This window comes from Oryctolagus cuniculus, chromosome 8 (genome assembly GCF_051225735.1).
Source record: "Oryctolagus cuniculus isolate XC-2025 breed Fujian yellow rabbit chromosome 8, ASM5122573v1, whole genome shotgun sequence".
Taxonomy (NCBI): domain Eukaryota; kingdom Metazoa; phylum Chordata; class Mammalia; order Lagomorpha; family Leporidae; genus Oryctolagus; species Oryctolagus cuniculus.
In genome coordinates this window covers 5,615,803-5,633,869 of record NC_142874.1, presented here as the reverse complement: position 1 = coordinate 5,633,869, position 18,067 = coordinate 5,615,803, and the positions used below count along the sequence as shown (strand labels likewise).

Below are 18,067 nucleotides of genomic sequence, written 5' to 3'. Positions count from 1 at the left end.
AGATCAATTCAGATACACGAGGCTTTAACTGGATCCTCCCGGCCAAGCGTTTTAGAATTCTGTTTAGGTTTTTAGAAAGATGCTTATAGCATAGTGTCTTAGATACACTTCCTCCAGGGACCAAGATACAGTCACACCCCAAAATCAAACCCAAATGAACATTTCACAGCCCAGTGTATAAACACGCACTCTGAGTGGACTTGAGACTGTCAGCAGCCTTGCAGCAGGTCAGTTCCCCAAAGGTGATTCGGAGATTCTGCTATTTTGGCTCTGTGAGACAAAGGACTGCTGACAATGCAGTGGTTATGGAAATAAGTAGCTTTCCAGTCCCTACCTTTTCCTGAACACAACAGACCCCTGCCTGAGCGACAGCTGAAAGCACACACGTGTAAGTAGGTTGTTTGTAACTGAGCTCGCTCCTCCCTCTTGCCACTGGAACAATGCTACCCTGCAAAGGCCACCAGCTCAAACCACGTCAGTCTGCATAAAGTCTCACACAGCAGTGATTAGGAGTTATGATATGGCCTGAGGTTCGGGTGCTACGAACAGGGAACCACGAAGTACAGAAGAGGGAAAGACTGAATTTCTTTGTTTGCCGAGTTCAGGGTCACGTCAGGTGAAAAATCTGAACTAGGGTATGTACACAGCACTCACAGCACCACCACCCCTCCCGGGCACCCACGGCACAGACAGAAGAGCAGAGTACCACACTGGACGTCTGAAAGCTTGGGGGGCCAGAGGGAGGCCACAGGCTCTGTTGCTCCAAACCTAAGTCACCAAATCCCAAGCTGTCTACTGAGTGTGTAGAGTAATCTGGGGCAGACAACCTCAGCAGGTACTTAGAGGAAAGCAACCTTAACGAATTCATCTATATCACTGCACGACAGCCCTTAACCCTTCTGGACGGACTCCTCATCCTGATAAAGCCTGCTTCTTAATATTAACACATCTGTAAGCAAGAGACGCTTTGAAAGGTGCTAATTAAAGTTCGAAGGGGGTAAAGTACAGGTTCTTCTGAGGCCAGGGGAACACCGAGTGGGCAGGTCAACCACGCAGCCAGGACTCTCCTGTGGCTGCCTTGCCAGCTTCTGTTGTTTTTGTTGCTATTAATATAACTGTTTCTTCCCTTTCTCCCCTTGAGAGCCCACAGAACCAAAACGGTTCCTTTAACGTTGAAGCAAGCACTACTCATTGTTTTCAGAAGTCTGTAAACTAGAAACCACCAGAACTTTAAAAACAAAGTCCACTGATGAAGGAAGGAGCTTTGCTGTTTTTCCCATGCGTGCATCAATTCAGTACTCACTGGGCTGATTCTTTAATACTCCTGTAGGCACAACCACAACAGCAAGACTCACCGATACTTCCTGGATTACTGCAACGCACAATGGCGCTGCTAGAGGTAACTGGCATCAACAGGATTTCACATCTTCCCCTTAAGGTAAGGTTTTCTCATTCTCTCTCCCATTTCCAGGGGAACTGTATTTAGATAACAAATGGATGAATGAATGAACTTCAAAATATTCAGGCCAGCGCCACGGCTCAACTGACAAATCCTCCGCCTGCGGTGCCGGCACCCTGGGTTCTAGTCCCGTCAGGGCGCTGGATTCTGTCCCGGTTGCCCCTCTTCCAGGCCGGCTCTCTGCTGTGGCCAGGGAGTGCAGTGGAGGATGGCCCAGGTGCTTGGGCCCTGCACCCCATGGGAGACCAGGAGAAGCACCTGGCTCCTGCCTTCGGATCAGCGCAGCACACCAGCCGTAGCAGCCATTTAGGGGGTGAATCAACGGAAAGGAAGACCTTTCTCTCTGTCTCTGTCTCTCTAACTCTGCCTGTCAAAATAAATAAATATTCAACATATGTTTCATGTGTACTTAATTCTAGGAGGTCTTTTACCTGCAAAATGGTAGAGCCAAAATAGACACCCGTCTTTGAGGTGTATAATATTGTTTCTTGAAGAGATGGGCACGTGGGGCATGCGGGACTGGCTGTGGCACAGCAGGTAAAGCCACTGCCTGCAGTGCCAGCATCCCATGTGGGCACCAGTTCAAGTTCCAGCTGCTCCATTTCTGATCCAGCTCCCTGCTAATGTGCCTGGGAAAGTAGCAGAAGATGGCCCAAGTGCTTGGGAGACCTGGAAGAAGCTCCTGGCCTCGGATCGGCCCAGCTCCCGCTGTTGCAGCCATTTGGGGAGTGAAACAGCAGATAGAAGATCTCTGTTTCTCCCTTTCAGGCACTCTGCCTTTAAAATAAGTAAATCTTAAAGGAAAAAAAAAAGGGCGAGGGAGAGGGAGAGGGAGAGATGGGTACGTGTGGGTGTTGTAATGTGGTGGGTTCAGCTGCCACTGGGCTTGGCTGCCAACTGTATCAGAGTACTCGGCTCCAACTCCATCTCCAATCCAGCTTCCTGTCAACGCATCTGGGAGGCAGCAGGTGACCATGCAAGTACTGATGTTCCTGCTACCCACGAGGAAGAACCACACAGTGCTCCTGGCTCCTGCCTGTGGCCTGAACCAGCCTCGCCTACTGGGACATTTGGGGAAGGAGTCAGCAGATGGAAGATCTCTCTTTCCGTATCACTCTTTTAGGTAAATAAACAAATCCTTCAAAATAAATTTAAAAAGGAATTGGGTATAAACACACACACTCTTGACCCAGCAATTCCACTTATAGGAATGAATCCAACAGTTAAACTTGCTCAGGTACAAAATGACTATATGTAAAAAGGTAAACAACTGGAAGCAAACTGACATGGGTTGGGTAAATAACGGAGTATTTTATGGATACAACAAAGAAAGAAGGCAGTTATATAATAAGCCTCAAGATATAATTTTTTTTTTTTGACAGGCAGAGTGGACAGTGAGAGAGAGAGACAGAGAGAAAGGTCTTCCTTTGCCGTTGGTTCACCCTCCAATGGCCGCCGCGACCAGCACGCTGTGACCGGTGCACCACGCTGATCCGAAGGCAGGAGCCAGGTGCTTACCCTGGTCTCCCATGGGGTGCAGGGCCCAAGTACTTGGGCCATCCTCCACTGCACTCCCGGGCCACAGTAGAGAGCTGGCCTGGAAGAGGGGCAACCGGGACAGAATCCAGCGCCCCGACTGGGACTAGAACCTGGTGTGCCGGCGCCGCAAGGCGGAGGATTAGCCAAGTGAGCCGCGGTGCCGGCCCAAGATATAATTCTAACACTAAAAAAGTTACTACATAACATGTGTATGGCATGCTGTATTGTGTCTAGAAAAGGGGAAAGCTGGGGACTTCTCATCTAAGCTTAGTATCTCTAGAAAGACACTAATGAAACAGTCACGCTAATTGTCTCAGGAGTAGATGGCGGAGTTGTTGAAATAAAGCAGTAGGCCTTTCAGCTCATGATTCATTACAGAAAGGCTGTCTTGGGGCTGGCGCTGTGGCTCACTTGGCTAATCCTCCACCTGGGGCGCCGGCATCCCATACGGGCGCCGGGTTCTAGTCCCGGCTGCTCCTCTTCCAGGCCAGCTCTCTGCTGTGGCCCGGGAAGGCAGTGGAGGATGGCCCAAGTGCTTGGGCCCTGCACCCCATGGGAGACCAGGAAGAAGCACCTGGCTCCTGGCTTCGGATCGGCTCGGATCGGCACAGTGCTGGCTGTAGCAGCCATTTGGGGAGCGAACCAACGGAAGGAAGACCTTTCTCTCTGTCTCTCTCACTGTCTGTAACTCTGTAAAATAACTAAAAAAAAAAAAAAAAAGAAAGAAAGAAAAGAAAAAGGCTGTCTCTGCGCTATTCCATACACACTCATCCAAACAGCAGTGGGAGAGGCAGCCTGGGCTCAGGTCCTACCTCTGCCTCTTCCCAGCTATGTGCTCCTCAAAATCTTCACTACTTAGTAGGCATAACATGTAGCATCTACCTCATGAGTATTGCTCTGATGATGAAATGTAAAGTGGTTCAAAGACAGCCAGGTGCTCAGTAACACCAAGGTAGTTCAAAAACCCGTGGAAAAAATGGCATTAAGAGGTAAGTTAATTGTGGTATAAAAAAAAGATTTGAAATAAGACACATGTAACATGAACTTTTTGAAGACCCTCCTACTATGACTTGGTGCCTTTAGAATATTGAACCGGAGGCTGGCGCTGTGACACAGCAGGTTAAAGCTGCCGCCTGCAGTGTCAGTTCGAGTTCTGGCTGCTCCATTTCCGATCCAGTTCTCTGCTATGGCCTGGGAAAGCAGGAGAAGATGGCTTAAGTCCTTGGGACCCTGCACCCACGTGGGAGACCAGGAAGCAGCTCCTGGCTCCTGGCTTCAGTTTAGGTCAATTCTGGCCATTGCAGCCATTTGGGGAGTGAACCAGCAGATGGGCGACCTCTCTTCATGTCTCTCTGCTTCTACCTCTCTCTGTAGCTGTCTTTCAAATAAATCTTAAAAAAAAAAAAAAATCTGAACCATGCTACTCAACCAGCTCCTGAAAACTTAAAAACAAACAGCAAAAAAGGCGACTGCAACAGCAACCTCAAGCAGAATCTCTTACTGCTTTAAGACAAATACTCTTAATTACTGTTTCCTTGAAGAGGCTTCTTGGTAGCCCAAGCATGAGGCGGTGGGTGAACTCCTACAGGGAAACCACCTTCGTGAATTCAAGGCATTCAGATGCAATTTTCAAACACATAGTTCAGCCTTAGACAATGACATGTATTGAACTTGCTTTTCAGCCTTCATAAGCCACATTTTCCCACCCTTCTCCATCCCCTGCCTCCCCTAAAAAGGCAATCCCTTTTATCATTTATTAAACTCATTTGCGGTTTTTAGTTTGTTAACTGCTCCGCTAGTACTGTATCAAATGGGTTTCCATAATATTAAAGAACTGCTTTTTTTTTTTTACTGCCTAATTCCCGAAGGCCTGGTGTTTAAATATAGGCGGGGGTGGGGGAGAACTGGTGACCAGAACTGTGCGGCACGTACACAAATAATTGCCTAACAGTTCAGAGTCTGCCGCACACTTTTTACAGAATTCACCTGAACTGACCTTCACAAACGTCCTGTGTGAGCTGCATTACATAATCTGTTTTACACAGAGATGAGGAGACTTCAGCAAGGTTACAACCAGCAAGGGCAAAGTCAGGATTCAGATCAATGCCTGCTGACTCCAAATTCTGCGCTCTCTTAACACGTCCGCCTATCTGCGTAACACCAGGGGCATACCAGCCAGGGGAACAACCTCTTGCCTTCCAGCTCACCCTTGGTCTGAAGTGAAAAGCTTCCTTCCGAGGTGAAAAACTGCTCCACTGGAAAAACAAAAATGCTGGCGACATCGTGAACAGAACACAGAATTAGGAACACCGGGGCGGCCATTTGGGGGGTGAACCACAGGAAGGAAGACCTTTCTCTCTCTCACTGTCTAACTCTGCCTGTCAAAATAAAATAATATATATATATATATATATATACATGCAGTATGGCAATCTCATGCGAGTTCCCCATCTGTAGATTCAACCAACCAGAGACAAACATTTCTTTTTAAAGTTTTATCTATGAAGCCCACATTGCGGGGCAGTGTGTTAAGCCACAACCTGTGACATCAGCATCCCATATGAGCACTAGTCCAAATCCCGGCTGTTCCACTTACAATCCGAATCCCTACTAACGCACCTGGGAAGCAGCAGAAAACGGTCCAAGTGCTTGGGTGCTTGCCATCCACTTGGGAGACCCAGATGGAGTTCCAGGCTCCTGGCTTTGGTCTGGCCCAGCCCTGACCACAGCAGCCATTGGGGGATTGAACCAGCAGATGGAAGCTTTCTGTATCTCTCCCTAAGTCTGCCTTTCAAACAAATAAATCTTTTTTTTTTTTAAAGGCACTTTAAACTTTGCCTGAGCTGAACCTGTACGGACTTTTTTTTTTTTTTTTTTTTTTTACAGGCAGAGTGGACAATGAGAGAGAGAGAGAGAGAGAGAGAGAGAGAGAAAAGAGAGAAAGGTCTTCCTTTACCATTGGTTCACCCTCCAATGGATGCTGTGGTCAGCACACCGCGCTGATCCGATGGCAAGGAGCCAGGTGCTTCTCCTGGTCTCCCATGGGGTGCAGGGCCCAAGCACTTGGGCCATCCTCCACTGCACTCCCGGGCCACAGCAGAGAGCTGGCCTGGAAGAGGGGCAACCGGGACAGAATCCGGTGCCCTGACCAGGACTAGAACCCAGTTGCCGGCGCCGCAAGGTGGAGGATTAGCCTAGTGAGCCCCGGCGCCGGCCTGGACTTTTTTTTCTTGTCATTATTTCCTAAAAGTTCAGTGTAACAACTACCTATATAGCATTTACATTGCATTAGGCATCACTGGTAATCTAGAGATGATTTAAAGGATGCAAGTGGACTGTGTGGTTATATGCAGATACTATACCACTGAGCATCCACAAAGCAGTGGAGAGCTGGGGAAGAGGTACTGAGGGATGACTGTGTGTTTATGTACACGAGTATCAAAGGCTATTTTGCAAAGTTCATTAAAAAAACCAGCAGCTGGGGGCCAGTGTTGTGGTGTAGTGGGTAAAGCTGCCACCCACAAGACCGGCATCCCATGTAGGCGCTGGTTGAGTCTCCACTGCCCTACTTCTAGTCCAGCTCCCTGCCAATGGCCTGGGAAAGCACAGGAAGATGGCCCAAGTGCTTAGGCCCCTGCAACCCACATGGGAGACCCAGAAGCAATTCATGGCTCCTGGTTCTGGCCTGGCCCTCTCCCAGCTGTTGTGGCTGGAAGATCTCTCTCTGTGTCTCTCCTTCTCTCTCTGTAACTCTAACTTTCAAATAAATCTTTAAAATAATTAGCAGTTCATATCACAAATCTCTCTACTATATAAACAAATAGAAATCAGTAAAGAAAAAAATTTACAAAACAATAGGAAAGTGGACAAAGGATACAGATAGCTTATGTGTAAATATACAAGATAGTTCTTCAACATATTAAAATGTGTTAAACCTCACTCCTAAAAATTACAATTAATTAAAATCATGTTAAACAAAATCGTAATTAAAATCATAGACTGACAAGAATTTTAAGCCAAATATTCCACTCTAGAGAAGTACAGCTAGAGATGCACCGTGTTAGGACCACACTCGAAGGACATCTTGTCATAGCTGTCAAAATCACACGGGTATCTAAACTTGGGCCCGGCAACCCCACTTCTGGAATCACGCAGATGCAGGCACAGGATTGCAGCAGCCTATTCGCCGGAAACAACCACAGAGGGCTCTGGTAGGGGCCAATCAAAGTCACTAGTGACATTCACACAAAATACTAAGAAGTTGTTGGAGCGAAAAAGAGAGTAAGACCTCCCAAATCTCCAGATTCTAAAGTCCAAACAGCAATAAGCAGTTCACTGTTTACAGTAATTACCATTTGTGTGAGGAAAGAATGCGCATTTGTGTTTACTAACTTCTGCACAAAAGAAATACAATGCAACATATAAGAAACTAATAAAACTGATGACCTCAATGGGAATGGAAAGAATGTAAGTCAAATATTTACCTTGGTGTGTATATTTTTATTGTTGAATCAAGTGAATTTATCTTAGACAAATGGATACTTTTTTTTTTAACGTTAAGAACAAAGCTCCTCCTCGCCACATCTGTTAAGTGGTGATTTTATTTAGCAGTGACTTTAATTCAAAAGATGCCAGGGTTGGGGGATTTCTTCCGTTGCTTCTGGTATCCAATCAGAGGGGCATCCACAACTAGTCTGCCACTTCCGACCGCCCTTCATCTACACCTGCTCTTTCCCAGGGAAGAACAAATTCTCATTCGTGAATGTCCACACACACACACACATACACACACACACTACTCTGCTCCTCATTACCAAGTTCTAGGCAGCAGGCTTCTGTGCGGGTGGGCCTTTATGATGGAGCTGCTAAGTCTGTCTAACGTGGGGCTTCACTATCAGGCAGCCCCCTTGCAGCCGCACACACCAGCCACTGTATAAAGCGGTGATAATCTGGCTTCCAATTCCTGATGATTTTTCTATCTCTCAATTTTCAAATTCCACTCAGAGGGAAAAAGTCAATCTCCTGCCAATTTCCGACATGGAAAATTCTCTTCCAAGGAGACTGTCAGAAATCTGAACAAACATAGGCTTGTTCTCACACTCTAAGATTCAAAAACTGGAAACTAAATATCCACTAGCAAAATACACACTAATTTTTTGAAGCCATCCATTTAAAAAGTCATTAAAAATTGTTCTTAAAAACATTTTAGGGGCCAGCGCTGTGGCGCAGTGGGTGAACACCCTGGCCTGAAGCGCCAGCATCCCATATGGGCGCTGGTTTGAGACCCGACTGCTCTACTTCCAATCCAGCTCTCTGCTAGGGCCTGAGAAAGCAGCAGAGGGTGGCCCAAGTCCCCAGGCGCCTGCACCCATGTGGGAGACCAGAATAAGCTCCTGGCTCCTGGATCAGCACAGCTCCAGCCATTGTGGCCAACTGGGGAGTGAACCATTGGATGGACGACCTCTCCCTCTCTCTCTCTCTTTCTCTCTCTCTCCCTCTTTCTACCTCTCCCTCTCTCTGCCTCTCCTCTTTTTAACCATGACTTTCAAATAAATCTTTTTAAAAATTTTAATAATATAGGAAAACTATCACGATATTACACTAAGTGAAACGTGAGATTATATGGTTTATATACTATATGATACAATATCTACAACTCAGCTTACACTCACGTTGCAAAGACTGGTGTAAAAATGGGCAACAGACCTGAGCAGTCACCTCAATGAAGACAAAACAGATGGCAAACTCATAAAAAAAATGCTCCCCAACATATGTCATTAGAGGAGGGCAAATTGAAGTGAAATAACCACTGCAGGCCAATCAGAACGGGCAAAGCCTAGAAAACAAATCCAGACAAATCAAACGCTGTCAAAGATGAAGTGAAGGTAACACTGACTCAGGACTGGGGGTATGGCCACTATGGAACAGTTCGGCTGTTCTTAAAAACTAAATGTATTGTTTTCTTAAAATCCAGCAATTGTGCTCCTCGATATTTACCCAAATAAGCTGAATGGGTACATCCAGACAGAAGTCTGTACGCAGATGTGTGGCACCTTTGTTTATAATTGCCAAAACATGGAAGCAACAGATGTCCTTCAGGAAGTGAACAGAAGAATAATCAATGGCATATTACGACAGACCGCAACACAGAGACATGCTATCAAGGGTGGGTGTTGTGGTATGGCAGGCTAAGCTGAGGATGCCTGCGTTTCACACTGGAGGGCCTGGGCTCAAGTCTCGCCTCCGCTTCCAATCCAGCTTCCTGCAAATGCACCTGGCAGGTTCATGGTGGCTTAAGTACTTGTGTTCCTGCTGCTCCCACGGGACACCAAGACAGAGTTTCTGGCTCCTGGCTTCAGCCTGGCCCCACCCCAGCTGTTGCAGGCATTTGGGATGAGAGCCAGCAGATGAAAAGTCTCTTTTGTCTATGTTTCTGTGTCTCTCTGCCTATCAAACACTTATTTTTAAAAAGGAAGAAATATAAATAGACTTGGAAGAAATGCATATTTCTAAGTTTAAAAACCCAGTCTGGAATGGTTGCATAGTGAATGAGTCTAACCAACACCAAAACTGTGGCGACAGTACAGTTGAGTGATTGTCAGGAGTTATGACGAGAGGGAGGGATGAGCAGGCAAAGCACAGAGGAAATTTAGGGCAGTGAAACTGTCCTGTAAGAATGGTAAATATGTGTCTATACATTTGTCAAAACCCATACAACATGCAACAGCAAGGGTGAACCCTATTGTAAACTAAGCACTGTGGGTAATGATGCTAAGGTTCCAGCTGTGACAAATGCACTCTGCTAGGCACGCTGGTAGTCGGGGAGGCCCTTGGTGAGACCAGGTATATAGGAACTCTACTTCCTGTTCCATTTTGCCATGAACCTAGAACTGTTCTATTTGAAAAATAGTCTATTACCCACTCCTCCTATGTGGTCTTAATCGTCTCGACAGAGAGAAGAAATCCAGGCATCAGGTACTGCCTGGAGGGAACAATGCTTAAACACAAAGTGAGGGGCCAATGCCAGGCGTTTCTGCCATCAGGAAGGGCCAGTGGGAGGGAGACGGGGCAGGCAACCTTCTCCTCTCACAGCCCTGTGAGCAGCTGCGGCCCTGCCTGCCAGCTCACCCCTGCCCTACTCACACTCCCAGGAAAGAGCATTTACTCTGAGTCCAACTCGTCGTGTGCCCTCAGGCCACCTTTCTCTTTTCAGGAGGCACGGGAGGCACGCCTTAAGACCTCTGTAATTCTGTCCCCTCTGCTGAGAACATGCTTCCTCAAATACCTACAAGGCTTGCTCCCTCGCATGGGGAGATTACCCCCAGACAGTTTCGGCTCCCTGGATCACCGAGGGCCAAGTCTCCACATTTCTCTAATATCTTTGGGTCTCAGATAATCAAATATTAGAGCTGGAAAGGACCCCAGACACCAGCTACAAAGAAAACAATTAGTAAGTGGAAAAAATAACAATTTTACGGGGTTTTCTGATACTGTTGTATCAGATACTGTAGGCTTTGGAGCAGGGTGAGGCATGAAAATGGAACAGTGAGGGAAATGGATTTTCACTCATGTCTATTCTATAAAGACCTTAAAGTAGGTGGTTTTTGTTGGTGGTGATGGTGATGGGTGTGTGTGTGTGTGTGTGTGTGTGTTCGGTCTTACTGATAGAAGAGGGGGAGGCCTCATGGCATAGTGGGATAAAGCCGCCACTTGGGATGCCCACATCCCATATCCAGGTGCCTGGTTTCAGTCCTGGCTTCTCTATTTCTGTTCCAGCTTCCTGCTAATGCACCTGGCAAGCAGTGGACGATGGCCCAAGGACCTGAGTCCCTGTCACCCATGTGGGAGACCCAGATGGAATTCCTGGCTCCTGGCTTCGCCCTGACTCAGCCCCAACTGTTGCACGCATTTCGCATTTGGAAGGTGGCTCTATTGATCTCCTGTCTCTGCATCTTAGATCAATCAATCGATCTTTAATAAGATAGAAGGATTAGGCACTTGGGGATGAAAGCTGGTGAATGCATGTATCACTAATCCCCAAACATCCCCTTCGAACAAAAAAGAAGGGAAGAAAAACTCCAAAGAACCTCGGTGTTTCCGCAGCCCACAGGTTGGATCCTTTGGTGAGCGGTGACTGGGAGACGAAGGATAACCTTAGACGGGTCACAAGTTCCTGATCTCACCAGTTCCCACCAGGGCTTGCTACCTCACTGCTCAGCAGTTATCCAGCTTTTGTTACTATAACAATAAAAGGATAAGGCTAAGCCAGAGCCTGACTCACACAGGAGTCATAATAGGAGGACCAGGAACTGTGGGCCAGGTCAGCGTGCATTTTCAGTTCACACGGGGCTGAGCAGAAGCACGAAGATGCTTGGCGTGTCGACACTAGAGCTGGAGTAACCTGGCCTCATGTGCGAAGGAACCACCACTGCTCAGGACACAGTTCCTCACGGTGATGAACTGACACGTGCCGCATCCAGCTGTCATCAGTACTTTACAAAGTAAGAGCCAGACCAAAGTCATGTCAGTGGTCAGCTTCCGTGAAAACCCCCTGCAGCGAGACAGCTCTGATTCACTCCTCAGAGGGGGATGCATTTTCTTGCCTTCTTTTACTTTATATTTTAATATTTATTTTATTTGAAAGAGTTAGAGAGAGGGAGAAGCAGAGAGTGAGAGGGGTCTTCCAACTACTGGGTAACTTTCAAAGGGCCACGACGACAGGGTCTGAGCCAGGCCAAAGCCAGGGGCTTCTTCTGGGTCTCCCACGTGAGTGCAGGGGCCCAAGGACTTGGGCCATCCTCTGCTGCTTCCCCAGGTGCATTAGCAGGGAGCTGGACTGGAAGCGGAGCAGCTGGGGCACAAACTGGTGGCCCGTATGGGATGCCAGTGCGGCAGGAGGCAGCTTAACCTGCTGAGCCACAGTGTCAGCCCCCCAAGATGACTGTTCCTGAAGCCCAAGGCAGACCTGACTCCAGGGCCACGCTAGATCACCACCACACTCCCTCATTCACTCACTCAGTCTGGGAGGCTGCATCTCAGTGTCCCAACCACCCAACAACCGGGGGAACCGAGCCCTTGCAACGCGTCAGAGGAACCATCCTGTGGCACACGCTGGTAAGACCAGCGCAGAGGAAGGCATGCAGGCAGGGCAGAGGAACTTGGGACAGCAATGCCTGGTGCACACCCAGCAATCTGCACCCTCCCTGGGACGCTGGTCACAAGCACAAGACTGTCAGCTGACTGGGGCTGGGCTTTGTCTCTCCCACTTCATTCCACCCGGCCAACAGCTACATCTTGCATTAAGCAGTATCAAAGCAGAGCTGTGTTCACACCGTTTCTATGTGCAGAACACAATGAAAACACTGCCCACGCCTTCGACCTGCCTTAGGCTTCCTTTGAATGATCTTTTACTAGAAACTTCAGAACTCTTCGCTCTGTTGCCCTAGCAGATCTGTCTCCCAATCTGTGGCTATTTTTGTGTTTCCTAGCTGGTGAGTGTAGCTACTATGAAGGAAGACTGGCAGAAAAGTCATGGTCAGCTTAACTCTGCGCAGCAGTTCACAAAGGAAAAGCAAGGGGAGGGTTCTGTGCTCGCTTTGCTAAGCAACTACCACAGACAGAGAAAGGATTCCCTTTCAACCAGAGAATGCAGATATCCCTCAGCTTCTTCCAGTGCGGACACTCTACAGCAGGACAGAGAATTTCTCCTGAATTCAAATTTCACGATGTGAAAGTGTGAAGCCCCACTGCCTCCCAAGTGCTTTGTTTCAGTTCCTCTTCCGTGCGGCCGGGTGCACCGGGGAGACCAGGGCACGCAAGTTTGCTCTTGCCATCAGCGACACGGCCGTTCACAGGCATGCTTGCCCAGCGCGCCCGGATTTCTCACATAAATGACCCCACGGACTGGGAAAGTGTGACGAAAAACAACACTAACAGCAACCAGCAACTTGGTAGCAGCTTTGCTGTAGTCTGCATTTTAAGAAAGTAGATTGGAAGTAATTTTTCAAAGACTACATCATATACCCAGCATCGTATCTCAAAAATACTGAGACTTGAGCAGAATTTTAACAAGGAGTGACAGACCATGATACTGTAGTTTAGCTGTTGACTCTAGAATTTCATGAAGTAAACTGAACCTCAAAAATCTGTCATTATAGAGGTTAAGAAGAGGGGATTAGAGCCAGCGCTGTGGCACAGCAGGTACAGCTGCCGCCTTCAGTGCCGCCATCCTATATGGGTGCTGGTTCAACTCCTGGCTGCTCCTTTTCCAATCCAGCTCTCTGCTATGGCCTGGGAAAGCAGTAGAAGATGGCCCAAGTGCCAGGGAGTGCAGTGGAGGATGGCCCAGGTGCTTGGGCCCTGCACCCCATGGGAGACCAGGAAAAGCACCTGGCTCCTGGCTCCTGCCATCGGATCAGCGCGGTGCACCGGCCGCAGCGCGCCAGCCGCTGCGGCCATTGGAGGGTGAACCAACGGCAAAGGAAGACCTTTCTCTCTGTCTCTCTCTCTCACTGTCCACTCTGCCTGTCAAAAAAAAAAAAAAAGAAGATGGCCCAAGTCCTTGGGCTCCTGCACCCGCATGGGAAGACCTGGAGGAAGCTCCTGGCTCCTGGCTTCGGGTCAGCGCAGTTCTGGCCATCACGGCAAACTGGGGAGTGAACCAGCGGATGGAAGCTCTCTCTGCCTCTCCTCCTCTCTCTGTGTAACTCTGACTTTCAAATAAATAAATAAATCTTTTAAAATAAAAGAGGAGGGGTTCCCGGAGGACGTGTGTCCTGTGATGTCTCGTGCCACACGTACCACAGCGAGGATCTCAATGTTCCTTTCTGCACTCGACTCTGTCCGTCCGCCATGGCCGCCACTGCTGAGCAGACGGCTGCGTCTGTGGAATCTCTCTCTTCATTTTTTGGATAACTGGAAAGTCATGAGGAGGAACAATGCCTGCTTATCAGTGTGGTCAACTAAGATAGCCACCTGAAACTACTGATTTAAAATACCCCCGAGCAAAAAAGTAGCTGGAAGTCTACCTAACTGATCGCCACATGACTTGGACAAACAGACACGCTGTGAGCACTTTGGAGCCAGATCCTTACAGTGCAAGCTCCTGTCAATAATTCACTTCTAGCCCAGAGCTTGGCCCGAGTCCTAAGGAAACGCTGGAGACCAAGCACAATTCTCCAGATTTTAAAGTGCGTTTTCAAGACTGTAGGACGGGGAAGAGAAACTGGATGAGGTCTATCAGGACTACTGGGCTGACTAGAGATGAATTCCAATTAATTGCCAAATACATGTCACCGTTGTACAAAATGCATATAAAAAAAAAAACCTCAGCACTAGAGAAGCAACTTCTAAACAAAGTTAAGATAAGGAAAGGGTTTAGTAGGTATAACATGCATAAAGTATGGCTTAAATAAAAATGATTAAAACCATACCAAAAAATAGCAAGCTCAGTGAAAGTGAGAAGCAGTGACTGATAGCAAAAATTTTAGTAAAATGTTCTAAAAAACTGGTTGGCTCTGCACAGATGGACACCCACTCCCTTACCCAAATAATTACTTGGGAATCTGGAGAACTATAAAAAATTAAAATAAAAATAGGCAATACACAAGGCCCTACTACTACACCTTAGAATCTCAGAGAAGGACAAATTTTTTTTTAAATAACCTGAGCTGGGGCCAGTGCTGTGGCGCAGCAGGTTAAAGCCCTGGCCTGAAGCACCAGCATCCCATATGGGCGCCAGTCCTAGTCCTGGCTGCTCCTCTTCCGAGCCAGCTCTCTGCTGTGGCCTGGGAAATCAGAATATGGCTCAAGTGCTTGGGCCCCTGCAACCACATGGGAGACCCGGAAGAAGCTCCTGGCTCCTGGCTCCAGATCGGTGCAGCTCCGCCGTTGAGGCCATCTGGGGAGTGAACCAGCAGATGGAAGACCTCTCTCTGTCTCTACCTCTCTCTGTAACTCTTCCAAATAAATAAAATAAATCTTAAAAAAAAAATTATGAGCCAACTACATAGCTTAACAGTTGAGAGAGAAAGACTCAACAAAATCCAGGAGTCAGATACAAGGCCCCTGGGCAGCAGGTCTGGGATCCGGATCAGGATCCTGATAAGCTGAGTGTCATTCCATTACTCTGTTATCACTCAGCTTTCGTGATAAGAAACAGATAAAAACTTAAGACCAGAAAAGTGAAATTCTTATCTGAATACTGGGACATGTTTCTAAGGTGCCTCACCCTTCATTGCCTCTTGTCTACTAGCAGATCTCTGTATGGACAGCACATGACCCAACACTATAAAATACCGTGGTGGACCATCTCTCTCCACCTTATTAAGTTTCTACTAAAGAAAAAGATTTTTAGGCCAGCGCCATGCCTAATTAGGCTAATCCTCCGCCTTGCGTCACCGGCACACCGGGTTCTAGTCCCGGTCAGGGCACCGGATTCTGTCCCGGTTGCCCCTCTTCCAGGCCAGCTCTCTGCTGTGGCCAGGGAGTGCAGTGGAGGATGGCCCAAGTGCTTGGGCCCTGCACCTCATGGGAGAGCAGGAGAAGCACCTGGCTCCTGCCATCGGATCAGCGCGGTGTGCCGGCTGCAGCGCGCCGGCCATTGGAGGGTGAACCAACGAACGGCAAAAGGAAGACCTTTCTCTCTGTCTCTCTCTCATTGTCCACTCTGCCTGTCCAAAAAAAAAAAAAAAAAAAAGAGAGAGATTTTTAACTGACAGAAGCTGATTCCTAACAGCCAAACCAAGAAACATACTCATGGAGAAAACAGTTTATGAAACACTAATTTTGAGAAAATTTCTGTATGGGGAAAAAATACACATTTATGTGAACTTACACACTTGCTTTTACACTAAGCATGAGACTCAGAGCTTAACTTTTGGCTCTCCTTCCTATCAAAAGATTTTGTAATAAATTGCAATTCTAAGATTTTTTTTTTTTATTAATATACAATAAAATTCTTTACAAATAGAGTTTCAGTTAAATGGTAGTACTACTGAAAATAATTTTCCCAAAATGGATGAAACAACCAACCTGAAAGAATGCAGCAAGGGTGGTTTTTCCAACGAGCCACTTTATGAAAACCAGTTGACCATAACACACGCCTCTCGGGACAACACTCTTCCTCACTGCCCTGCCTCCCATCAGAGAAGCACAGCCACGCACCCACCCTGCAGACCACCGCCTGAGAACTGCCACGCTGTGCCTCATCTACGCACTGCGGAGGGACTTCAGACCTCAGCGTCCACGCTCCAACCAGGGACAAGGACGTAACCATGCCTCACAAGGCAGCTCCAGCGGAGGGAACAAGAAGAAAGCAGGTGGACAGGACTCACCACAGTCACTCAACACACCAGGCCTCCCCTCTCCTGTAAAGACGGCTTCTGATCCCCTTTCTCTACTCTCAGAAAACGACTTCAGATCACCACGATTCCACCTGCTTGCTAAGCAGTAACCTGGACAACAATCAGACTCCGAAACAGAACTAAAATTCCAAACCTGCTAGCGAGTTCCTTGGGATCAGCGCCCCTTCCTACCCCGGCACGTCTTCCAGTCCTGGTGTGCAGAAGGGTCTTGCAGATCCGCCCAGCACCAGAAACAGCATCGCTAACACATCGGGCCGAATCCTGCCAGGCCCCTGGCCGGGTGGTGGTCTTTGCTGTGCCGCCACACATCTCTTCAGTGGTTAAGTGTTCTGCTTTGTCCTGAAGTCGACATGCACCTGGACTTGAATCCTTGTCACTTGAGGGACATTCCACAGGACGAGGAGATCTAAAGGATCATCTCACTCACTACGCCGCATGTGAGGCAAGCTGCTCCCAGCAGCCTACTACTTTCTTCTTTCACAAGCGGGGGAAAAAAAAAAAAGCAGCGTGCTCATTGGTTATGTAAAACAAGCCCGCCAATGATTTAGGAAGTCAGATGCATCCACCTCCTATGAAACACGCTCTCAGGAACCCATCACAAACACTGCCCAATTCCCACTTCCTACTTTTGTTCCTAAGCTTGTACTCCAGTTGGCGAGACAAAACACTCAGCAGGCAGGTTGAGCAGCTTGGACTGACTCACTCCATCTGTGCTCCCTTGCTAGAGATTGTGTAGCAGTCAATTAATTGGTCACAAGACCTATTCAAATGGCTCTGGACAAACGCAGTGACTTGCCTTCAGCTGCAAGGTTGGGCTGACATTGGCCACACCACCCTTTTAATGCCTCTCATGTGAGCAAGCGTCAGCTGACGGGTCTTACCCTGCAACCTTGCAAAACTCTACCCATCGCAAATGACAGATGGTTAGCCACACAGTCAAAACATAGGATTTACACAGAAGGTGACACGAGGAGCAGTGCACAGGATGCCTAGTGGGGACATTATCCTTGATTTAAAAAAAAATAGTGATGATATTAAGAAGCCATAAATCCTCAAAACTTCTGCGCTGAATTCCTAGGCTCTGAATTCTGCGCTAAATTGCCAGAACCCAAAACAAAGCAGTTCAATTTTTAATCTTTCTCTCTGCCTCTTGAATTTTGTCAGTGCACTCTCATGCGCCGTTTCACTCCCCAAATGCCCATAATGGCCACATGGAAACTCAGTCCAGGTCTCCCACAAGCGAGGCAGGAACCCCACCAGCATCATCACTGCTGCCTTCCAAGGTCTGCATGAGCAGGCAGCTAGCATGAGGAGCCAGAGACAGAGAGAGGTGCAGAAGCCTGAGACGCTGTCCAATATGGCATGTGTGTGGCTCAGCCTCTAGGTTAAACAGCCAGCCCAAAGCAGGCCAATTTCGACTTCTGACAATAACATACTTCATCTGAAGAATGCAAACAACCACAGAATCTGTGAGCTTGTTCAAAAAACATTTTTCTGTAGAAAAAAAAAAAAAAAAAAAAACAGTCCCTGTAAGATAAGGCCGGGTCAAATCTTGATACAAGAAACTACAAGGATCGCTTCAATGCCCTCTGCTCTTCCTTGTCCTAGGATTTTGCTGATAAAGATACTGATGCACACTCTGCCTCAAAGGGGAACATATTTTGAGCTTAAAGCTTAGCAGCCATGGGCACAGTCTTATGCTGAG

The 18,067-nt window shown here is 47.7% G+C and overlaps 1 protein-coding gene and 1 long non-coding RNA gene across 13 annotated transcripts in view; one reads left to right on the top strand and one right to left on the bottom strand.

The window, feature by feature from the left end:
• FNIP2 (folliculin interacting protein 2) overlaps nt 1-18,067 on the bottom strand; it is a 137,709-nt gene that overhangs the window by 80,000 nt on the left and 39,642 nt on the right. The window contains exon 1 of one of the 12 annotated variants that reach the window (XM_051831666.3): nt 16,496-17,160. The exons of 10 other annotated variants lie outside the window; for them this stretch is intronic. In XM_051831666.3, the coding sequence (XP_051687626.3) occupies nt 16,496-16,671 (176 nt within the window). In that variant the 5' untranslated portion in view covers nt 16,672-17,160. Of the gene's footprint in view, nt 1-16,495; nt 17,161-18,067 lie in introns of those variants that run through there. One more of the 12 variants, XM_051831669.3, reaches the window with a different exon arrangement.
• On the top strand, nt 1,061-2,651 carry LOC149124810 (uncharacterized). Its single transcript, XR_016211547.1, has 2 exons — nt 1,061-1,438; nt 2,398-2,651. It is a non-coding gene; the product is annotated as an uncharacterized LOC149124810 (long non-coding RNA).